General features: G+C 40.2%; 1 protein-coding gene across 5 annotated transcripts in view; it reads left to right on the forward strand.

Moving 5' to 3' along the window:
- Positions 1-21,238, forward strand: part of LOC134160888 (L-threonine ammonia-lyase-like) — a 31,966-nt gene extending 10,728 nt beyond the window's left edge. For all 5 annotated transcript variants that reach the window (XM_062613363.1, XM_062613346.1, XM_062613355.1 and 2 more), the window contains 9 exons: positions 4,330-4,446; positions 5,686-5,927; positions 10,086-10,251; positions 10,730-10,826; positions 11,714-11,789; positions 12,495-12,620; positions 13,621-13,788; positions 14,112-14,169; positions 20,514-21,238. In XM_062613363.1, the coding sequence (XP_062469347.1) occupies positions 4,330-4,446; positions 5,686-5,927; positions 10,086-10,251; positions 10,730-10,826; positions 11,714-11,789; positions 12,495-12,620; positions 13,621-13,788; positions 14,112-14,169; positions 20,514-20,612 (1,149 nt within the window). In that variant the 3' untranslated portion in view covers positions 20,613-21,238. The remainder of the gene's footprint in view (positions 1-4,329; positions 4,447-5,685; positions 5,928-10,085; positions 10,252-10,729; positions 10,827-11,713; positions 11,790-12,494; positions 12,621-13,620; positions 13,789-14,111; positions 14,170-20,513) is intronic.
- The last annotated feature ends 3,754 nt before the right edge of the window (positions 21,239-24,992 follow it).

Raw genomic sequence — 24,992 nt, forward strand, 5'->3', positions numbered from 1 at the left:
CACCCTCCAGCCTCACTCCCTATGGATTGTCTTTCTATCCTGCACAGGGAAAGGACCTTGGTGTCCTTGGACCACTGCTTGGGGTTAACAGCCCCTGGAGCAAAGTGGTTGGGTCTGCAAGGAGCAGCAGCAGTTCTCGTGGTTCCCAGATAGTGCCTGCTTTTTCAGGGGCAACATAATTACTTTTGGGGGTTCTTTTTTAGCTTAGAGTTCCCAAATTAAGGGTAGCTGTTTTCTGTAGCATACTGCTGAAAAAGTGTGTCTTGTGACAAAGGACATGGTACAAGGCCATTTGGGGCTGTAAGGTGGCACAAAAATCTTGCAGGGTAGTGTTGGCCAGAGTGCAGGGAGTGGAACTGGATGCATTTTGCATTCATATATTTCATATATGTTCAGAGTGACGCAGGAGTAAACCATTCTGCTGGCTGTACCTGGATTTCCTTTCAGAGTGGAGAAGTTGGCTTGCTTGGGAACTCGGGAAGGCAGCAGTGGGAGTGAGCAAACACACCTGCAGCATGGGTGGTCAGAAGGGCTAACAGAGGGAGTGTACCAAACTCTGCACATTGCATCGTTTGTCACCAAAACTCTCATGCTCAAGAGCCCAGACAGTGCTCTAGACAGAAGTGTCAATCTTCTGCTTTTGTTGAGACACTGTTCCGGAAAAAGAAAAGTTACTTTTATGTTGCAGGTAGTGAACTCTTCATCTCTCTGCATTTGACAACTCTGGTCATATTCTTTAGATGGATTTAATCTTGCTGTACAAAGGTAGGCCTATGGGTGAGAGAGTGAGAGTGTCACAGCTTAATTCAAAAAGCAGAACTAGCTAGGTCTGTACCCTTCGATAGACTGGATCATCCCTTCCCTGAAGCTCATGGCATCATGCACTTCTGACAAACAGTTAAAAGATACTGTCTCTGTACATCTGCCAGCGTAAGCCTGCAGGAGCCTTGGCCATGTGGGTCATTGAAGGACCTCATTCACACCTTCATCTCAGATGGATCAGACCAACAGCTCAAAACTAGTAGAGTGCCCCTTGGCCCCATCCCCTGAGCCATCTACCTGCTCTCAAGATATGGCTTCCACTCTGAAAATTTATCAGTCAACACATCCTAATGCAAGAAAGGTGAGACTGCACCGCTGAGTCCATCTTTTGCTCCTACAGGCTTCCATGTAATATGAAATTTTCTATACACTGGTCATGCTCCTGCTCATAAGTAGTTAAGATCTCTTTGGTCAATTCACACCATTTGTTCCCAGACAGCTTTGCCCCTTATGCTAGTTTTGGTTGGGATAAAGTTACTTTTCTGTATACTAGCTAGTATGGGCTATGTTTTGGATTTGTGCTGGAAACAGTGATAACACAGGGATGTTTTTTTATCACTGAGCAGTACTCACACTAAGTCAAGACCTTTCCTCTTCTCACCCTACCCCACCAGCAGTAGGCTGGGGGTGCACAAGAAGCTGAGAAGGAACACAGCTGACTCAAGGGATATGCCAGACCATATGGCATCAGGCTCAGCAGCAAAACTAGGGGGAAGGCTGGCCATGGGGCCCACGGCTCGGGGACTGGCTGGGTATCAGCAGGTTGATGAAGAGCAATTGTTTTCATTTGCATCACTTGCCTTTCTTGGGTTTTATTTCTCTGTCTTTGTTATTTTCCTTTTAATTTCTTTTTCTTTCTTTAGTTTTTGTTTGGGTTTTTGAGATTTTTACATTATTATACTGTTCTTATCCCACTTTTCTGACTTTTACCCTTCTAATTCTCTTCCCCCATCCCGCTTGGCTGGGGTATGGATTAAGTGAATGGCTGTGTAGTGCTTAGTTGCCAGCTGCGGTTAAACCACAACACCCCTCAACTTGAATAGTTCTTTTCTCTTGGGTGTCCCTGGCGGGTTTGTGCAACATAGCTGTATCCCCTTTCTGCATTTACTGTGCCAAGCTAAACAGGCTAACTTTCTTCAGTCTTTTTTTATAAACTATGCTTTTGGGATGATCAGTGGAAAACCTATATCCCCACTTGATTTAGCGTGAAAATAGCCCATGGCTGTTGCTGTTCAAAGTAATATTCCCACAGAAGTCATTAGTATATGTTTCATGCACATGTATTGAAAGCACAGAGTGGTGTCAGAAAAAACACAGATAATCTTTGTTTTAACTCATTGCTGAGAGGTAAGAGCTCCTTTCAGGGGCATTTGTGTGGATTAAAAAAGCAGCTATAACTGTAACCCATTCAGTTAATTGAATGGAGCAACACATTGCAGGCTGATTCCTATCTGCAGGTAAGACCATGAATAGAGTGCCCTGGATCCTTATGCAGGAGTTTCCCTGGAGCTGAAATATGGCATGTGACAGATGTTATAGAGGCCCTTGTTATAAGGAAACAAGGAATTAACACTAACTTGGGTTAAGTTCCTGATGTAGGAATTTTAAGGTTTTTTTTTGTGTTAGCTTTGTGGTTGCCCAATGTAGGCTGTGCTGTGTGTTGTATGTTAGACATAGTATCTGTAGTCCTTAGATAAGATCATGGTGGCAAAAGGGAAAACTTAGAGGCTGGTTCAGTGAGTCTTACAAGGTCACACATCAGGACAGTACAGCTGAAAATAGCACTGACACCTCCTTTGTTAGAATTAATTGCTATATATAGGTTACATGAAAGGAAGCCTCTGTTCAAGGATGCAGAAAAGGAAAACGTAAAGAGTTAAAATATTGAGTATCAAAATTAAAGAAAATAATAATCTGAAGTACACCAGCTCAGTGGTAAAGAGTAACTTAATGACAGATTTTTAAATGTAGGAAACTCAGCAACTTTATAGTCACAAGATTAATTTCCTTTAAATCTTTTTTTCTCATTGTTCACTCTAGAATCCAGGATTTTCTACAAAACTAAAAATGATAGGACTAGTACAGTGTGTGAGGAACCAGTGCAGTACTGTTTCTTATCTAGTGTTTTTGTTCTGTTTGGCATAGGCTGTTTACGATAGAAACTGTTATCTTATTAGTGTACTAAGCATTTTCCATTCTTTCAGTTCTGCAGCCAGGTTTACAAAGGAGCAGCAAGTGGTAGCTCCTATTGCAGGATTTTCCGAGAGAAAATAGAGAGTCTGGCCCCACCTATGGGTGAGGAAGTTAACATATGCTTGTGAATCCACTAAAAAGCCTTGAAACAGTCATCTGAAATGTTTGGTTTTATTCTATACCTTAAAGCAAGTATCTGTTTCAGATATATTTAGTTTATATAATTCACTTTGAAAGTGCCACAGTCTAGAAAATATATCAGTACATATGACTCTGTACACTATACATTGTAGGCATGACATTGCCAGATACTTCTTGAGACAAATATTTAAAATATGTTGCCATGATGTCTTTTAATTTGTCTCTCTGTGAATTATCATGAGTAAGGGCTTGATCCCCTAAATCCCTAGGTCCTCATTTACTTTGGCAGCCAGTGGAAGAAATAGAGCCAATTAGTAAACAGAGGCACAGTAAGCCTAGGGAACTGGAACCCACAGGATTACTGAAGCTCTATTTCACAAGTTATCTTGTTTAAAACTCTTGTTTTAGATAATGTGGTAATAGAAGATTATTATGGTGGTGCATGCTGTGAATGTCTTACTATAAAAATTTACAAAAGTTTTGCCATTAAAAAAATAATTAAAAAGTCATGCGTTTTGGACACTGCATCGCATGTACTCTGTTTGCTAATTCCTCTCAGCTCAGGGGTCCTTTCTGTCCTGAACTCTGAACAGATTCAAACAGCTGCTGCTTACACTTACACTCCAGGGCAATGCTTTTTATTATTTGCACCATTCTTCAAACAAGAGATGTCTTTACTAACGTTGTACTGGCCTTAGGGTGCAAAATGGACAATAGTCAGTAGTGATTCAGTATCAGAAACCATACCAAAGACATAATAGGAGGAATTTTCTGACTGCTTTTGTATTTAGGAGATGACTTTATGTTTGAGGTATTCAACATCCAGTTCTGACAAGTGCTAAAATATCAGACCATAGGCTGTTTCTTTAAATAATTGAAGATACTTATTTTAATATACGTATTTGAACACTAAGACTAAAATAGTACTGGTTTCAGAATTCATAATGGCGTGTGGTACATATTTCACTGCTGCATGTTTGGAAATTTCTTCCATAAGCCAGAAGAATCTGGTAGGTAATACTGTCATGTAAGTCTAAAGAAGCACATTATGAAATTTACATTTCAGAGCTCTTACATAGAAGCTGGATGCATGCCTCACGAGGGAGCTGATGGGGTGTGGAAAGTTTTTCTTAATTTTACATGTATTGCCATTGTAACAGTTTTATACTCCAGTATTCTAGGCTATCCAAGCAGTATGGAGTGGACATCTACCTAAAGAAGGAGTTCCTCCAGTACACTGGATCTGTGAAGGAAAGAGGTGTAATTTACCTTCTGACATCACTGCCTCAGGTATAACAAAATGTCAGCATTAAAAAAGAAATAGATCATAGAATCATAGAATCACAGAATGGTTTGGGTTGGAAGGGACCTTAAAGATGCAGGGACACCTTCCACTAGACCAGGTTGCTCAGAGCCCCATCCAACCTGGCCTTGAACACTGCCAGGGGTGGGGCAGCCACTTCTCTGGGCAGCATGTTTCCTCACAGTAAAGAATTTTTTCCTAATATCTAATCTAAATCTACCCTCTTTTCAGTTTAAAGCCCTTTGTCCTTTCACTACAGGTCCTTGTAAAAAGTCCCTCTCCAGATTTCTTTTAGGCCCTCTTTAGGCACTGGAAGGCTGCCCTAAGGTCTCTCTGGAGCCTTCTCTTTTGCAGGCTGAACAACCCCAACTCTATTGGCCTGTCTGCTTCACAGAGATGGATAGAGCACAATTAAAGATATTTTTTACCTGAATTGGGCATTCTTTTCTTGCCTTTTGAACCATTGTGCGGAACAGCATAGATAGTTCTGCAAGTATCTGAAAATACTACTTAATTTATCCTTGGCCAATTGCTCATAAAATGCTTAAAAATATTTGAAAGAAAAGCTTGCGAAATGTAGACATCAGCATTTTTAATGGAATTTAGGTGAAAGGGTTTGCATGCTTACTATGGTTCTGACATGTTGAAACCACCAGACTTTAAGTGATGATGAAATTGAATTACAATGAGTGATGAGAATAATCTGGATCACCAGTTGATTTTGTAATGAATGTCAGTTATGAATAGCTTGTTTATCATTTGCTGTTGGAGGTTATTGAGTCTCTGCAGCAATAATAACTATAATTGGCATGATACAGCAGCCCAGAAACAGTGGTTATTCCTGCCCTTTTGTAGTAAGATGAATAAATCCTTCTATGAAAGGGAAACCTGAAATTAAATAATTTCATACAGGCAGGGAAGAGGGACCAAATATAGGCTCTGAGGGGCCAGATACTGGCTCTTCTCAGGTCAACTGGAGTTTTACAGTTAATTCCAGTGGAACAAGAATTGAGACCAGAGGAGTGTAGCAACAGGGATTGATCTTGTGCTGTCTTAGCTCTGTATGTCCTGAGATCGTACCAGATATGCATATATTGTATCATAATACCATAATGTGACCAGTTGTAGAAGAAAAGAAGGAAATCAGACCATTAGAATGATCCAGGATCATATGGGATAACTTTGTGACACTACATAACGCGCAATAAGCAACCCTGTTTTTCCAGGATCAGCAAAGAAAGGGGGTGATCGTGGCTTCGGACAATAACTTTTCCATGGCTGTTGCTTACCATGCCTCAGAGCTCCGTATTCCAGTGTTTGTCATCATGTCAACCAGCACATCCCCAGCCAGAGTGAAAATGTGCCGTGAGTATGGTGCCATGGTTATATCCTATGGCACTACAGCTAAGGATTCCCAGACGCACGCAAGAAGGTTGGCACAGGAAAATGGTTATCTCTACCTCGAAGAGTAAGTGCAGAGTCAGACTGAATAGAAAGACTACGTTAGATACTTCTGCAGCTCTGCAGAAACAATTACTTTAATTAAAAATTGATCACAGGTCATCAAAATGTTCCCATTACCTGGAGTATGGACAGTTAAATATTCCTAGGCACAAATCCTGAATCTTTCTATAACAGCTGGGGATGGGAAGCAAAATAAAACAATCTTCCCCCAAATTAGGCAAGCTTCCTGCATAGGAATTATATGGGCTAGCATGATAATGGATATATGCTAACTTTTTATGAACCCTGTAAAAAAGAATTAAGGGTAGCATTCATTTTTGGTCTCTGGTTGGTGTAAGGTGGCTAAAAGCTACTTCAGTGCAAAGGGTTCAGTGGCATAGTGTAGAGCAAAAAAAGGTTAATGCTGTGAAATTTCCACATATCCTGTGTGTGTGACAAAACTGTGATTATGACTTGAAAAAAAGATTATTAAGAGGTTACTTCACATGTATATTTAAAGTAGCTAAGGATGGGTATAAATTTAAGTTTGAAGTATTTAAGGTTATTGAACAAGAGGAATCTAATAAAAACATTATTAGAATAAGACGATGGACAAAAATATTTAGAACTGATCCATTCTCCTTTTTTTTACCTTTTTTTTTCCCCCTCTGCATTCTCTTCTGCCTTTCCATTCCCTTTTCTTTCATTTTTCTATCTTTTCAAGTGAGATTTCCAAAAGCATGGAGGGATGAATCATTAGCATGAGGTAGCTGGCAGTCCCTCTGATGCACTGAGCTGGAATGTTATTCTCTATCCCTGTCACTGCCTCTGTGCAGGCTTCATCCACCACTTCGTGTTTGTAAGGCACCACAGCAAGTGTGTGTTCCCTTTCAGCTGCTAGGCGCTAGTAAATTAAACATAGTAATAATGAGTAATGTTGCTTGGAAAGAGGATGTCAGGATGAGCAGAGTGGAAAAAGTCCTCATTTCTTTTGCAGCTGGTTTGTTGGGAAGGCAACTCTACTCTGCTCTTTCTCCTTTACTCTGCTCTTGTGAGACCTCAGCTGGAGTATCGTGTACAGTTCTGGTGTCCTCAACATAAAAAGGACATGGAACTGTTGGAACAAGTGCAGAGGAGGGCCACGAGGATGATCCGGGGACTAGAGCACCTCCCGTATGAAGATAGGCTGAGAAAGTTGGGGCTGTTCAGCCTGGAGAAGAGAAGGCTGTGTGGAGACCTCATAGCAGCCTTCCAGTATCTGAAGGGGGCCTATAGGGATGCTGGGGAGGGACTCTTCATTAGGGACTGTAGTGATAGGACAAGGGGTAACGAGTTAAAACTTAAACAGGGGAAGTTTAGATTGGATATAAGGAGGAAATTCTTTACTGTGAGGGTGGTGAGGCACTGGAATGGTTTGCCCAGGGAGGCTGTGAATGCTCCATCCCTGGCAGTGTTCAAGACCAGGTTGGACAAGGCCTTGGGTGATACGGTTTAGTGTGAGGTGTCCCTGCCTATGGCAGGGGGGTTGGAACTTGATGATCTTCAGGTCCTTTCCAACCCTAACTATTCTATGATTCTATATTAAAAACTGTACTCTTCAACTACAGTTAGCTCTGCCAAAGCAGGTGGCTCACAGGATGGTTGGTCTGCCTTGTCCATCACCAAGGGCACAACCTTGTCCCAGGCTGAGACTTTCAAAGAAACCTAAGGGAATGAGGTGCCCTAGATCCCACTGAATTTTAAACCCATTTAAGCTTTCTTTGAAAACCACTTTGCTTTCCGTAACTTGGTGATTTCCAAATTCCTGTCAGCCATTTTACAATCGATGTGTTAACTCCCAGCCAGCTTGCACCAGCTATCATGTTTGCACATAAGAAAAATTTTATTGTCATTTCATATTTAATCATCCCCTTCTCCTCAGGTAATTATTTATATTACACAATGTAGGTATTCTCCAGGTTCACGAAGCTCCAGGGACAACACGTGGAGAATTCAGTATGTAGCATTGAGGAACTTGAAATGTACATGTTACCATTAATAATATCAAAGCATTTTGATTTATTTCAGGTTACAAGTAACAGGTATTTCAGGTTACAAGAAACAGAGTTATTTAATCTGTTACTCTGTTTAATGAAGACTTCATAGATGTTATTTTTCACAGTCTGGAGGAGAAAAAAAGAATAGAAAATCCCTCACTACTCTTGTAAGCGTCTTCGTAATGGGATATTTTGAAACATATTTTGTTAGGTGAAGACTGGGAGAGCTTTCCCAGAGAGATGTATGCATATATGGATAGCCAGTCATCTTCAAGGCGTGCTGACACACATTCATTGTCACTAGCCAAATCTGTCTGTAAAACATCAGCTGATCTCCTGTGCTTTAGAATGGAACTTCTGAAATGTCATTTTATTTCAATTTAATTCTAGGTTGCATGAAATCCCTAGCAATTTGGTCTCTGGATTTCATTAACCAAAAATTCATTCTTCCTGAAATAGACATTGTGTGCCTGCGTTTAGTTTTACCTGCATAGGTGATGTCCTGTGTAGGGTGTGTCAATGTCAGTTCTTCCCATTTCTTGAGCACAACTAAAATACTATGTTATGAAAATGATCATGCCAGAATTCAATTAGAGGAAGGAAACTTTTTATCCAACTGCAACCTCCTGTGAAATTCCAGGAATTAAGTGTGATTTTTCAAATTGGAATTCAATCATTAAGTCTACCTAATTGCTGCCTAGGTGACACGGGATTTTTAGTAACTATAGGTGTTCAGAACCTCATTATAAATGCAATGTGAATATTGCCAGTGAGTAACACAATACCTCTGGGATGATGTGAGAAAGGTTGATCTGTGATTCAGAGCCACAGTTTTCAGCTACTAGTGAAGTTTTACTCCTAAATTGAATATTCCAGGTCCTCATTCATTTTTGCAGGTTCCCATTGTTTCCCATGTGACCATGGCAGAGGTAACTCTGCAAACTCGATTCTGAACGTTATTTGTGAATAAGAATTTTTCATGAGACCAGAACTGTTCACGAGACCAGTAATATATTTTGCCACAAATAAGAAAGGGGAGAGAGCTCCTTCAGTAACTTGATAAAGACAATAAATTCAAGGGTTCAGTTACTCATCCCACAATGACAGTCTTTAGCTGTGCTATGGGAACTTGCTGTGTTTTGCTACATATGTGAGGTGACTTCTCAAGAGGGCCTTGCTTTCCACCTTGCAGGCATCCTGTGCTCCTGTGCTAAGCCTCTCTGTGCATGTCTAACAGTAACAAAGGCTTAGCTTCGTAGTACCCAAATGCCCTGGGTCAAGTAAATCAGGTGAAGTCATTTGATCTATAATTCTGTTTGCTTATCCATTTGGCAGAAAAAGCAGAACTTACAAGCATACAAAGATCTCCTAGTTTGGGGTGTTTTTTTTGTTCATATACCATTCTACATTTACATCATTTCTTACTTTTAAATAAAATGCAAAACAGCTTTTAGAAATAGATCCAAGTCAATTGTGACTGTACAGTGGACTTCTCTTCAGACTCTTGACTCTGCCCATCCCTATTTCTGCTCATTATATTACCTTTGCCTGAAAGTGTTTTACCAGTGAGTATTTTGGCATGACTAAATGCTTCTCTTACCCTTCCAGAGTCTTCCAGAGTTATGTGAAGGTATCAGATGTTGGCCCTGGATTGTGGAAAGGCTTAACTCTGTCGAAATCTGTTAGTATTTGTGAGGTTGAATGCAGTGCTTATATTTCATGAAAATTCCCATTCATTACAAGCACTAAATTCCACTTATAAAAAGAAGATTTCTTTTTGAGACTCTGTTTTTAGTTTGGACTGCAACATTAAAGATTTATGAAGCTGAAGGAAGCGATGGCAGTGGAAACATGACTTTTGTCTCACCAGCTCTGTAGACACCTGATGCTGGTAACAACAGAGATCAGTGCTCTTCAGCCTGAAGGCTATTTGTGGGGTTTATCAATGGCCTGAGTTTTCTCCCGGGAGGTAACAGCACGTGATGGTTTGTCTGATGCAGGGTCCTGTTGTACTGCCTCCTTCCTGCACTGTGCTTGTGATTTACTCTCACGTATCTTTTTCTGCTGAGCAATGTCCTCAAGTAGTAGATTGAACTATTGTTGTGTTGACTACTATGAACCCTGAGCTGTGCCCTTCCTTCCCACAGGGAGGATAGTGCTGTGTATCTGTCAGGCCTGGGAACTGTGGGACTGGAGGTGTACGAGCAGGTGCCAAAGCTGGATGCGGTGATTTTCCCTGCAGGAGGCCACTGTGGCTTGCTGGCAGGGTCGGCTGCTGCACTCAAACACCTCAACCCACATATTTCTGTAATTGTAAGTTTCCTTTAACCTACAAAGCATTGCATTTTAATAGCTTTGCCACAACTATTTTCAAAATACACTGATATCTAGTGATAGCAATACACTGGTATCTACTGCCACACTGGCAGAGGTTGCATGTGCTGGGGACAGGGACTATCTGATCCTATGGGCTTCACCTAGGAGAAGAGACTCTGAGAGCCTGGGAAGCCTCTTGTCCTTTGGCTGCTTCGCTGGATTTAAGAAACAATGTGGGAAAGACTCTTCCAAAGCAAATGAAATCCAATTCTGTGTCTTGAAATAATTTCTTACTGGAGAAATTTGGCCCTAAATAAAACACAGGATAAGCTTAATGATAGTACAGTTATTATGCAATTTGAAATTTATTATTAATTTGAAAAGGAAGCTTTGTGCAGCTTTTTTGGTATCCACTTTGGTGGTGATTTCTGTTATAACTGGATCAATAAAAAGTTAAAACACTTGTCTTCCCCAGGGCGTTGAATCTGAAAGTTTCCCTGTATTGCAACAGTCCCTAAAAGCTGGCCATCCAATTGAAGACCAGGCTTGCAGCAATCATCACTTTTATGGAGGTAAGAAAATGCATTCTTTTGGGGGGAAAACAAAGTTTGTAATTGATTTCTCCAACCATATTATTTTTCTCAATAATTCAGTTCAAACTTATTTTAAAGGAAATCTTTGAAGAGTTAGAATTTAATTCAAGCTGTAGAGGCAACTTCTACCACATTTCTCCCCCACCTCCCTGGGGTACAATACCATTTACAGTGCACGTGAAATGTACATATGAATGCTTAGAAATATTAAGAGTATTTATCTGACCATTGTGCTTACAGACATCACCTTAACCAGTGAAGTCAATGGGAAAGCTCTTATGTAAAAGACTGATTTGTAAGAAGGCAGAAAAATCCTGTGCTTAAATATTTAGACTTAGAAAACTGTTCTCTGAACAACAATGTTTATAAACATAGAGTTGTTTCCATATAATTTGTTCAAAACCCCTCAACTGTTAAGCAATCTAAAAATATTCTGTTTACCTGATGTCCAACTCTCTGGAAGCTCTGGGTTAAATAGGAGTTTTGTAAACAACTCTCTTGATAAGCTCTACCTGTCTCTGCACTCCTTTGCTAACTGTCCTGCTATAGGTAACAAACCTGGTGCCATGCTTGGTTCTTCTCTCCTTCAAGCAGCGAAAGGTGCTGGCTGCAAGGCCACTCTTGCAGTGCAATGATGCTAGTGAAGAATCAAAACTTTCTTAAAGGGGTCCAAAATGCCAAAGTCTTCCTGTGAGATTTGGTCTTTCATTACCAAAAGTGTATCTGTCACATAAAAAAGTCAAGCAACTTACATATGACAGCAGTGTGCTGCACTTGTTAAGGAGACAAAAAAAGCCAGAGATCTGAAAGATGTTGAACTTGTCTAAAGCAGCCAGCTTCATATTTTTGCCTTTTGAAATTTGCAGATGTGAGTGGACTTTGCTTTGGCAGCAATTCTTTGCAGCTGACTGGGAAACTTGTGGATAAAGTTGTTGCTGTGAGGTGGGTAAACAAAATCAGTGAAATTAATAATACTGGGTGAGCATTAATATGTGTGAAAAATGTGCTGTACCACCACGGTATGGTGGTTCTTCACATACAGTGGAGAGCAGGAGTTGCCATCATGCGCATGCTGTGACAGCATGGTGGTGGTAGGGTGCCTTTCCTTCCAAGAGGGGCACAGAAGACACTGAACCCAATCCCACATATCATAGAATCATAGATTATCTCAAGTTGGGAGAGACCCATAAAGGACCATTGAATCCAGCTCCCTGCTCCTCACAGGAGTACCTAATACTAAGTCTTGTGACTAAAAACATCATTCAAACTGACCCCTTTGGCCAAAACTTCCCCTGCTGCTAATACCTGGTCATGCATCTGGGTGTAAAATTTGTCCTGGTTGTATTCTACAACACTTGAAGGCAGCCTTTGACAAAACGCTTCTAAATCTTCACAGAAAGGCCAAGTTGGCAGAATATACTTACCACTAGGATTTAGCTAGCGCAATGTTTCTAGTTAAAATGCCACCCTGTCTTTCAGTTAATATCAAGACTGAGATAAACATTCATCCTGGCAGCACAGCTTTTGGTAACACTACTTTGGGGTCATATGTACCTGGGAGGGTGAAAGGAATCCAGTTATACATAAATGTATTGTCTTCTGCTATTGGTATCTCATTTTGTTTTGACACAAGTCTTTTGCTTTCAGGGAGGAGGACATCCTCATTTCTATGCTGAGACTGCTGGAGTATGAGCGAGCCACAGTTGATGCAGAAGGGGCCATTGGCCTTGCAGCAGTGGTTGCAGGGAAGCTGCCAGAGTTGAAGGGTAAAAGGTATGGCAGCTGTTGCAAACAAGGAACTGTGGCAAAAGCATATGAACATGTGGCAAAACAGGGAACACGTAGCAAAGCAGGGAACTGTGGCACTCAAGGACTTGAGTGCCTTGGTCCCAGGAAACGGAGAGATGCTGCTTGTTTTATGAGTGATGAGGCAGTTTGTGCCCATGAACTGGCAACGGTCTTATGTATCTGTGACACCTACTTCAGGCTGAAAAGACCACTCACAGGTCAGAAGACCATGTTGAACAAGACTAATGTCAGCATGGAGACCTGACAAATCATGTAATTTTCCTGTATTCTCTAATGGCTGGGGAAAGGCAGTTGCACACAGCTCTATGAGGCATGGTCACATCTGCCAGGAGAGCATCCTGATCCTGTCAGACTGTTGGCCTCTCTCATTCCATGTGTGGAAATTAGCCCTGTCTGTGGTGAGACAAGAGGTAAGCTGTTTTCTGCAGTTGCTCAGTGGCAGCTGCCTCATGACCCCGAGAACTCCTGCTCAGATGGTCAATGTGATTACACTTGTGCTTAGTGTTAAAAGTGTGGGTAAGTGCTTTCTTGTATCTGGGCTTGAGTACTTGGTACTTAAGCAGATTGAGTCTTGGCTCAGGAGATAGTCCAGAATGTATGCCTTGAACACACATGTTGTCTAACCACCAACAGGGTGAGACTTGGAACCTCCAGGGAAAATGATGTCATGTTTTTAAAATTTGACACAGAGCTAGAATTTTCCAGCTGATTATCTCTAATCAAACCAAAACCTCCAGGAAATGCAAAATGAAAACAAAATTTCAGGCCAACTAATGCAGCCAGGCTCCCACTGCCTGCACACAGTTGATACTGAGAACCAGGAGCCCCACTGATATTTAATACATATTTATTGAAGGGTGGTCTAGCCGATCCTAATCTGATATTGAATACAGTGTCTGTGATTTATGGTTCTTTTGCACAGACAAGTGCTAATCAAAAATCCTGTTTTTCTCTCTGTTTCCAGAGTGGCAGTTGTCATATGCAGTGGAAACTTGGAATTACATTTGCTGCAGCAGTGCATAGCTCGTGCCCTGACCCTTGATAACAGAGTGTGCAGATTTTCCCTTGTGCTTTCTGACTGCCCAGGAGACATTTCAAAGCTACTAGAGGTTTTGGCTCGGGAAGAAGTAAGGTAAATCAGACTTAGAGTAGGGAAATATAATCACAGAGCAGCACAAAAATTATTAAAGATTTGGGCATGTTTCCAAATGTTCTCTGAAGTCAAGTCTGTAAGTAACTAATTAATCAAATGTTTTTTTTCTTGTTATATTAAAAAAAAAACTTTTAGTTTTTTATTTCCCTCATTTTTCTTGGAATGTGAAAGCACCTTTGCAGCATAAAGTAAGTGTCAAATATAAAAAGCAGCAAAGATAGTTACTGTCAAGACACTTACAGAAACTGTTTTACAATGACAAAGGCTTGTTGTGATCTCTGATTTATCCCTGTTTGATCTAGAGTTTTGGATATCAAACAAGAACGCACATTTGTGACATCTGAGCTCTTCACTGTTGAGGTAAGATGCGATGCAATTTCAGTTTCTCCAGCAGCATTGGCCCTCCCTAGTTTATTCTGTTTTCCAGTATCTCTATATGACTATATTGAAGAAGTCCAATATAGTGTGTACAATGATCTGGGGAGCCGTGTGATAATTCCTTCTGTGTTATACAGCATCTTGCCTCACCAAATGCTTGGCAGGCATATAAATAATAGAGGACCTGTTTTACCTGATATTGCAACACCGTGAGTGAAATACTCTGGCTGTTGCTATTGCAAACCTTCCTTACCTGCGTGGTGGTGTGTTGGAGGTGGTGAACAAGCTGCGTCATCCGTCCTGAACTTGAAGATCCGGCTTTGTAGGTTGGCTGTAATTATCTGGGATCAATTTGCCTTAAAGCAATATGGAGAACACCCTTACTCTTAAGGATTCCTTATTTTTAAGTAGGGCCTCAGTTTTGTACCTTATCTACAAAGAGCACAGAGCAAAATTCTTATTCCTTTTTTGAGTATTTGATACCGTAACAGTGAGGAGGTGCTATCAGTTAATGGCATCTCTTAAAAGGATCATTTGTCTCATGGCATATTCCTTAATTCAACTGGTTTGGCAAAGGTGTGGTTCCACTGGCTTGATGCTAGTGCTGTCAGAGTCTAACCTGACTTTGTGAAATCACAGGTGGAAGTCAAATTAGGGATCTTTGCTAAACAGTCTTATAGCTGGAATTCAGGAGTGTTGTTGAGTAAGCAAGTTCTTCGATTTTGGCATTTAAATCTAATTCCCCACTTGGATGCAAAACCCCACTCGGTATTTTCACTTGCAGATATAAGGAGTAGGTTAGATTAGAGATGACAGTAGCAAAGGACTACAATGTAGTTTATGAACTTTTTTCAGAACGTGGTATTATCTTTTTTCTCAAGTGTGTAGGACTAAAACTACATTGTTCTGCAGTGTCATAACAATAGGTCAGCTTACTGGTTTGGGTAACTTGAAGACAACGTGACAAATCCCTTTGATTCAGTGACTTACCACTGAAAAACCCTTCTACCAAGGCTAGATTCAACAAACTGTGTAACTCTTCTAAAGTTTTCAATATGATTTTTAAAAAGTAGGGCTTGTAATTTTTATTAATCCTACTAAATAAATTAAACAAAATCCACTTTCTTAGTTTTTGATTGAGAATGTTAGACCAATTTTCCATTGTTCTTGGGACTTCTTTTATCTATAGTCCTTGAATCGGAAAGTACCATGTGCTATTGTCTGCCCTTTAAACAATGTATTTTCACTGACTGTCCACTTCAAGGACCCGGCACTGTTGTACTAAAAGAGGGTTGAAGGGAGGAATTTGAGTCCCTGAATAATTTAATTGGATGTTGGATTTGCATGATGGCTTTTAATCAATCTGGGAGAGGCTACTGGATAATTAGATGTGAAGTAGTGATTCAACTTTATAGACTTCAGTGACTTTGGAGGCACCTCTATCTGGTGACACCTAATGAATCATAAAGCTTTTCTTTGGAAACTAAACCAAAGGTAATCAAAAAAGTAAAATATTGGATTTATCTTTAAGCATGAAAATAAATTTGCTCTAACCAGATACAGAAAAATGTGCAAATTTTCATAGTAAAGCTAACACAAATGGGGAAGGTTTTGCTTTTATTTTTGTTGTTTGTAAAGGACCAAGCCCTTTGTTAGCAAAGCATTTCAAGCATTTGTTGCTAAAGCAGGCCTGCAAAGAAATTTGTATCATTTCCATCAGTGTAAATCACAGCATATTAAATTTAGCATGCATTTAAATCTGGATCGAGAACTAGAATTATCATGTGTTGAACTGATGGTAATAATAAGAAAGGCATTACAGCTATACACACTCCACTGTAATACATAGTTTTGACTGTGGATATAGATGATGTGTTTGACAGAACAGAGCAGTAAGTGCAGTGGCTTATTTTAAACACTAAACGAGTCCTGTCAAGATTGTCTTCTCAGTATTTAATCATCCTTTCAGATTTACCCCTTCCTTTCCAAATGAGAGAAACTTGGCTTCTAGTCACTGCTTATCACAAAGATAGAGCAAATGTTTTTTCTTCCCCTCCAGTGAAATGTCCTTCTGGTTTAGTGTTTATTCATCTGGCACACACTTCATGGGAAGATCCTTGCTGATAGTCTGAATTCACAGAGTAGTAAGGACTTACTAAATTGAAGCTCTACGTTCAAAATACACTTTTGGAAAAAATAACTTTTGGAACATTTTACTGACAAAAAAAAATAAGAGATTTTTAAAATAAAAAGCATATTACGGTGACATTAGATTCAGCTGATTCTTAATGAAGCACCTTGTGCAGTGGGATTGGCTGGTCAAGTACTTTTGGAACAATATAGGAATTTCTTTTGGATACTGTCAGCTCACACCTACAGTTTAGATTCTCGTTCCTTGTGGCTCAGATTTCTGTCTTGCAGAGGACTACACCTTAATTCACTCTTACCTGAGCAGTGAGGAGATGGATTCTGAAGTCCCAGTATTGAAATAGATAACTCTTAGCAAATTATAAACCAGTCTGGTAGGCTTCACCTTTTACAACTATTGAAGCAGGATAGGTGATCAGGAATACAGGTAGAAATAAGGATCAGAGCTAAGGGAAAAAATATCTGATATTACTGGCTAACTGGGTATAGAAATCTGGTAATATTACCCAGTTAGTGGGAGGAAACTACAACTTGCTTTTGTGAGCTTTCCCTGTTCTTTATCAGTATCAGGGTGTCTTGTATTTGGACTTAGGCTAAAAAGAGGAATTAACTTTGAGCTCATCAAGTATCCAGAAAAGACTTCTCACCACCACTGCAACTGCAGCATAGTCAGACTGGCAGGTACAGGAGGGTACTGGAATAGAGCAGTGACGGCCTGCAAGGTCTTGATGTGCTCCAGAAGCTTTGCAGAGAAGCAGCTGCAGTGGCTGTGTTCTCTCTGACCTCAGTCCTTTTTGACATTATGGGTTTGTCTGGTTTGCTCACATCAAACCTCTCGGGAGCTTAAATCTGCTGTGGCTTTAAATAACACAGAAGAGACCAGTTGTAAAAAGAACATCCATCATATTACTTCTCCCTCTGACTGTGCAACAAAATACTAATTCATAAATCAAATACTGCTTTTTCTTTATGATAACATAAGACATTGTCCCAGTGGTGCTGCATTTCCTGGCTCACTTTGTGTGGTGTAATACCTTTTTTTTCATAACAGTTTATTCACCTCAAGCCAGAACCCATTAAATTATTTTAGTCTGCTCTGGTCAATTTGAGTAAATTCCTTTGGATCAATGTGCATTTTGTAAAAGGCTGGAGGAGAATATTTTGGATTAGAGTTTCCAGTTGCCAACATATTCTGCCTTATTGACCTGGGAAGAGAATATAGAGGAGCATGCAGCTGTCCAGCTACAGAAAGGATGGTGTCATTCCTAAAGCATTTCCTGCATGACCCTGGGCAAGGCATTGTTAACTGTGCTTCAGCTCCCCATCTGCAAAATGAAGACACTTGGAGTGGGAAGTCCAACAATACATTCCTTCTCAGTCATTTTCTTCATTGGCATTCCACAGCAGACTAAGGTGGTACAGAACAGTTTGCCCCAGTTAAAGAAATAAGAACCTGACTCCAGGAAGGCTGAAAGTAGACCTGTTGGATCATTATCTGATTTACATAATGCAACAATAAGTTGCTTGTGCTCACCAACCTGAATGCAAGAATATGCCAAAGGATAAGGGCTCAGGGTGCACGAACAAGTGACAGCTATGGCAGTTGTTAAGCTCTTTCTCAAGCATTGCATTGCACCAATCTTGGGGACTATCTGGCTTTTACCTTGAAGTAAAATAACATGGCTGGTTATTTTAATGGTCTTACAGGACCAGATTATTTTATTTTATCCATCAAGGATACTATATGCAGGAGAGAAATGCATAAAATGTACTCATTATTTGGTGGTGGTGGGGTTTTGTGGGTTCTTTGATACACCCAAAAGCAAGGTCTACTATGCAAACCTGGTCCTGCAGTGAATGAGAGCTCTGCTGGGCAAAAAAAAACTGTGTCTAGTCCTGAGGGCTTATGGGTTTGAAACAAATTTCAAGTTTTCTCTAGTTGTCACTGGTTATCTTGCATGGAGTGTAAAAGGCATCAGGCAATAGGTTTTGTTATTCGTTCTTAGATAAGACCAATTTAGAGCATTTACTCTTAACTCATCAGCAGGTATGCAACATCCTTTAGCAATTAGTACCTAGGTGACTATTCATCCTAGATAGATAAAATCTTCATCTATCTCGCCATGAATATGAGGATTGCCCTGTTGGACACTCATGTAAATGATACTTCCCTGGTGAGGTGAGTAAGAGAGAGTTCTGTGAAAGTAAAACTACAGTGTGAATTGGCTTAATCTGAGCAAGAAAGCAAATTCTTGCCTGCCTTGCTGTTTAAATCTGTAGCTGCTCTCAAGTGTAGTGTGATTCTCTGTTCACTCCTGCTGTGAGGAAATGTTCTCTCTTCCTCTGCTTGACAGGTGTGAAATATCAGGTGAATTTCTGGAATTGTTTATTATTGCTGCTGTGATGCTGTTACTACTTTTATAATGCACTACAGCCTATTAATGGCCATATCAGGTGGTGTATGATGTGCATGCACAGAAAAAAAAGACAGGATTTATCCAAACAGTTTACAAGCTCTTTGGCTTCAATCATTAGCACAAAGAAAAGGGCAGAGAGGAGGATAGTTAGCTCTATAAATCAAAATCAGGCTTGCTCCCAGGGCAGAACAGCTGCTTGCTGCCAGACGTTCAAAGGTGGACCTGGCAAATCCAGACTGGAGCAATTGATTTGCTCAGGACAAAATAGGCATGATTGCTGTGGAAGGGGAAAAAGGCGGCTTTTTGTAATTGCAGACTAAATCCCACTTCAGAAGAGAAAAAGTGGGATGTAATCTCAAGAGAATTAATGTTGCAAAGAGCCAAACAAGAATGGAATGATGTTCAAGATGAGAGGCATAGAATTACAGAAACAGATCAGAAATGTGTCTCATTTAATGAAGCATATTTAAGAAGCTATAGCCAGTTTTCTAATCAAGTAAGCTCACGGCTGTTTAGAATAAGGTGGAGTTAATCTTTCACCTTCTCATTCAACAGTTTTGCTAAAGGTTTATTGTTATTTTAAGCTCATTCAGAAACATGAATTCACAATATTCCTATTTAGAAATATTCTCATAAGCATATTTGAATAGAGACAGTTTTATTTTTTGCCTTTTTGCTGTCTGTAAAGGATGCAGCTCTGATAAGAACATTATACAGGGCATCTGTCTGCAGCAGTCCACCTTAAGGTTACCATGGCCAGGTTTTTTTCTTTATTCTCTATAGATTTGCCTGTTACAATAAACTCTGTTGTTGCACTGTGACTCATCTTGGATCCTTTCCTCACTAGATTCCCATGTTTCTGTGAGCTATTTTTTCCACGTGGCACTTTGAACATCAGTGATAATTCCAGCGGGGTCAGCTGTGATGGAAGTTAATAGTCTAAAATTGTGAGGTGTAATTTTCCTTCTGCACCTTCACATTGGTACCTCACCTTTGGTAGTGCCCAGATTTTCAAATGGTGCAATAGAGATGTGAGTGTGTAGAAAAGAGGGAATAAAGAAGAACTGAAAAAAATTACCTTGACGTTACTGTCTTTAGTGTCTGCCCGTCAGGATTGTCAACAATACTTGCAGAGGTGAGTGAAGAGTAAAAAGATAAGTATCAGGGTTAGGTTTGTCTGGGTTTGATTTAGCATCAGAACAACCATAACAGAAAAACAGAAGTGATGCAATGGGCAAACAAAAAAATCAGAATAAAAAAAAGGTGTGTGAGTGGGTGAAACCAGCCAGAATACTGCAGAGACAATGAAGGACTGGGGGGGATCAGTCCCTGAGAGAGAAGAGGAGAATATAAAGAGGTTGAAGGATGAAGGCACTGGAAAAAACAGTGCCCAGAAATATGGAAATGTGATGAGGTGGCAGCAGCACCATCTACATACCTCAGGGAACGGAAATAAGAAGCTACTAACAGATGACTTCAGGGAAGCCAACAGCAGACAAGTATTTTGCCCAGGAGCCAGCAGAGGATCACCCTATTTCCTTTAAACCTATTGAAGGCAATAAAGCAGGGCTGTTGGAAGCTTTTCGGACCATACAGGACAGCTGGAAAAGCCCCATATGTCTGTTTTCTTACCTGAGTAGACAGAGGATGCAAGGTCCAGAGTTTTTACGTTGCACTGATCATTTTGCTTTTATGAGCTGGAAATGCCTGTGTCCGAGGTTGCTGCCATGCCATCAGGAATGCTCTTAATTCTTTTCCCAGGTCACCTGCACTGTGGAGACCAGAGACAAGATCCACACAGCCCAGCTGAGGAACGCACTCTTGGAACGCTACCCCACAGCTGTCTGGACCGAGCGGTGATGAGCACAGCACAAGGGAAAGGGATGAGATCCTACGACAAGTATTTTATAGAGCCCTAATCTTGAGGCATTCAGAAGAGATACTCGCTTTCAAAGCTGAACAGTTAGCAAATAGTTTCAGGATATTTATTTTCTGCTCAAAACATAGTGAATGTCCTTGGGAAAAAAGTCAAACTCCAAACTTTAGCTTAGCTAAGGGAAACTTCTAGTCTCTGCTGGTGTTGGAATTCAGTAATTCATTATCAGCTGGCTGGCTGAATTTTGGCTAGTATGTAGGATCCTATGGCATTCAATACATAAACTGGGAGAAGACATTTTTCTTTACATCTAATATAGACCTCTCAAAGGTCTTTTGATTTTGATGCCTCTAGTTAAAGTAATGCAGCTCCTTCTTCTGGACTTCGCCATACCGATAGTACAGTAATTTTCCATTTCCAAGCCAGAAGCAGTTCCCCATTTGCTGAATGTGCTTCAGGGAATATATTCAAGTGTGCGGTATGGGTTTGAACACACTTCTGATTCTTGTTCTGGTCTTTGCTATCATGCAAGGAAAAATGATGCTAACCAAATATAATTTAAACAAAACCAAAAAAAAACCTTGGAAGACAAAAGCCAAGATTTTTTTTTTTTTTTGATGATCCTATTTATAAAGTTCCAAAAGATGTTTCAGCAATTAAAAAAAACCCAACATTACAAATATAATTAGACCTCATATGCAGAACACAAATATAATTCTTCTCTCTGCTTTTGGTTACTCAGTATAAGAAGTAGCATATAAAATGGCTTGTGTTTCTTTATGAAAAGGGGTCTCTCCACCCATGTGAATTTTGTAATCAGCATTCCACTGATCATCTTACTCTGCCTAAAACAGACTCTATCCATTTCACCTGACAGATTAAGTACACCATTAAAAGTGAAATATATTTGTAGGCCACATGTTAATAGCCCAAGGCAGTGCTAGGTGAAGAGGAAGCCTAAGTCTCAGCCACATGGCTAATGCAATTAACAAAGAACACATTGACCTAAATACACATCACTACAGACAACTAATATGGTAACAAAGTGGGATGGCAAGAAACGTAAGAGAAATTCAGGCCCACTTCTGAGTGTGTGTACAACAGTGACCTTTCCACTTGGGCAAAATTCAATTTAAGGCCAGGTGCAACAGAGCTGACATATGCTACTCCTCTTGGTTAAATGTAACCATGATTGACCCAAATTTGAGGTGAAGGTATTTTAATAAGAGGTCTTAATCCTGTCTCTAGCATATCAAGTTGATAATTAAATAAATATGATGTATTTAGCAGTGCCCTAGCAGAGCCCAGATGAAAATCCAGCAAGAGGAGATGCCGTGGGGTGGGCAAAAGTTTTTTCTGCCCTCTTTTAACTCTAGTGCATCTGTAGGCTGGGAAGGGCATCATCTGGAGAGTTCGAGCAGCCTAAACAGAGGGTCCCTATGGACTAAAAAGAACAAACTGCATATCCAATCTTGTGCAGATGTCATCTGTGTTGTATCTACTACCTATGGACATCCAGCTGTATCTGTAACTTCACTTGTGCCTGCAAGATGGGATGAAGAGGGCAGCATTCTGACTACCTGTACAGTATTTTTTTCTTTCCTGGGAAATAGTCTGTTCATTCCCTCTTGTAGTGGCTCATGAAGGAGTAGGAATACAGAAGAGACTAACTATCACAAACTGTGGACAAATAACAGAAGTTCATTGATTTGGTCTACTTTTGAAAGAACCATGTTGTTTTGCATATGGAACTAAAAATTGTTCATGACAGATCAGCTAGTTTCTTTCCCTTCTTGCCATCCAGAATGGGGTGTATAGGGCTTGGGCTCCAGAACATGTTCTGTAAATCACAGCCTGTCAGACACTACTCCTTTCTTCATTGTCAGAAGAGTTTAAGATATCTATATAGAAATATGTGATGTCAGAGTACATATTGCCTATGTGCTACTTCAATTGAAACTTGCAATGAAACCCATCATCAAAGAGCAGATTTCGGGGTGTAAAAACCATTATATGTAAGGATCTAATTATCCTCTTATCTCTTTTGGCAAAACTCTCATGAAATTTTGAGGATGTCTCAGGTATCTACATAAGAAGAGAATGGGACTTTTAAACTAATGTTCTCAGTAGTGACCAACAGCTTCTGCTGTCTGAGTCCTTGGTTTATCGCCCTGCATTATCCTGGACTTTATCTTTTTTAGAAGCTCAGAGCATTAACGACTTCTTTTCTAATCAGTGGGAACTACATTTAGCAAGTCCTTACCAGGCTGGGGCAGGGGAGGCAGCAGACAGAGCAACCAAAAAGCAATGCATTCAGAATCATTTGAGGATTTTGAAGATGTGTTTTTTTTTTTGGGGGGGGAAGGAAAACGAGAAAGGAAAAAGCAAAAAAAAAAAAAGGAAAGTGATGTCTAGAAGGTACTTAAAATGTCAGTCATGATATATGTAGTTTGATTTTATTTTCATTGCATTATGTATAAAGTGTAAATCACTCTTCAGTGGTAAACACTTCACGTGTGACTATAATAATACCAGAGTTGATTTCCATTCTGTATTGATTTTGTGCAAGCCTATTGGCCTAAAAATCTAAGCTAAAATACTTCCAAGGGGAAAAAAACCTGAAAATGAAACATTTAAATGAATGTATGCAATAGCAAAGAATACTGAAATACCTGTGCTGCTGACCTTTTCGTGTTATGAACTGTAATGGGACTATAGCATTTCAAAGATCTAATAATGTTTTAAAATGTTTCATTGAAAGAAGTACTTTTATAAAGAGTATTCTTATGTACCTTGAATAAAAATAATGATTACGTAAGAATTTCACAAACTGTTAAATCGGCAAAATGCAGATGTAAGCAAATGTATTTGTTTGAAAAATAATTAAAAGGATGCTATACCACCTCAGCAATGAAATATTTGTCATTCTTTCATACAGGACTAATAGAAGCCTTGCATTGAGACTTCAGAGTTAATTTGTTTTCCATTGACATTGACACAAAATCCACATCATTAACACAGGGGGAGCTCTGGGCTGCCAGGGAGGTGAGCACAGCTGGGCAGGACTGCTGCTCTTGCCCTGTGGAGTGGGATGAGAGACTGCCAGGCTGGGTGAGCATCTCTTCTTGAGAGATGCTTCTGTTTCACATGCTGGGCCAGGTGTAAACACTGCCTTGCTTGTACCTGGTTGCTTTCCTGGGCAATGTGTTGAGGCTGTGTGCAGAACTGTCCTGGGCTGGGCTTCTGCAGGTGAATGAAGTCCATGATACCTGGTGAACCGGATCAGGGTGCAGCAGACCGCCTGCTAAAATGTATGTGGATGTTTTGACCTGGGTATTTCCACTAGAGCTAAGCTACTGAGCTTTGGGAGCAGCCCCATGGATACAAGTTTGTCAGGGACACAGAACAACTTCTTCCAAGAACTGACACAAAGAAAGTGTATCTTTAATTGAAATAAAATCTCTTGCTGCATTGATTTCTTAATTTCTTCAGTCAGGTCCTGTTAGCTCTGCATTAACATCTAAAGCTCTGCCAGTACATGTTTACACGGTATCAGAAGTTCATCTCCCCGTGTAGGTGGCAAGTCCTCACAAGTAGCACCTTGCCATCTAGCCTAATACTTGTGGAAGATTCAGAAATCCTCCTTCCCATCCCAAAACGCAGTAAGTGCTTTTCACACACTACATTGAACTTTTGGTAGATCCAGGCCTGGACATGTGGTTTAGTGGTTGGAAAAGGCAACTGCAAGACTCTGGGGTTGGGCTGTAATTCCTGCCAGTCATTTATTTGATGGCCTTAGTTCTCCTGTCACCTTCTTGGTTCTCCTGTTGCCTTCTTCCCTGTTTGTTTAACTGTAAGCAGTCTACCATGTACAGGATATTGAAGTTGGCAGAATTTCTTTCTATTAGAAACCTTTGCTTTCATGTGCCCCAACTTTTTCCTTCATCTCAATGGAGGGAGAATTCTGGATGTCACACCCTGCAGAGCTGCTATATTTCCCACTGTAAAAAAAGCACTTTATTTATATTAAATGAAATTACAGCAAAAAATGGTGGCTGTGGTTGGAAAGCATTCGAATGAAATGAGTGTTTTGAAGTACTTCAGTAGTGAACATATATAACAAGAGGGTCCTTAAGCCTATGCAGCTCATCTCTCTGAAGAAAGGAAGAGTCCTTAATGGACAGAGCCAGATCAACCACACCTGAGTGTATTCACACAAATGATATGAGGGGCTTGCCCTGCCTTTAGAGGGGAAGGCCATGTTGGTGAGGGGGTTTAGTTGTGCTGTTGATGTTGTTTGTAAAGCTCTTCTAAATGCAGGTATTCTTATTTACTTTTAAATCTTTTATGCTTCTGGAATTTGT

This window comes from Pezoporus occidentalis, unplaced genomic scaffold (genome assembly GCF_034315485.1).
Source record: "Pezoporus occidentalis ecotype Australia unplaced genomic scaffold, CSIRO_AGI_Poc_V1 ctg101, whole genome shotgun sequence".
In the NCBI taxonomy this organism is placed as follows: Eukaryota; Metazoa; Chordata; class Aves; order Psittaciformes; family Psittacidae; genus Pezoporus; species Pezoporus occidentalis.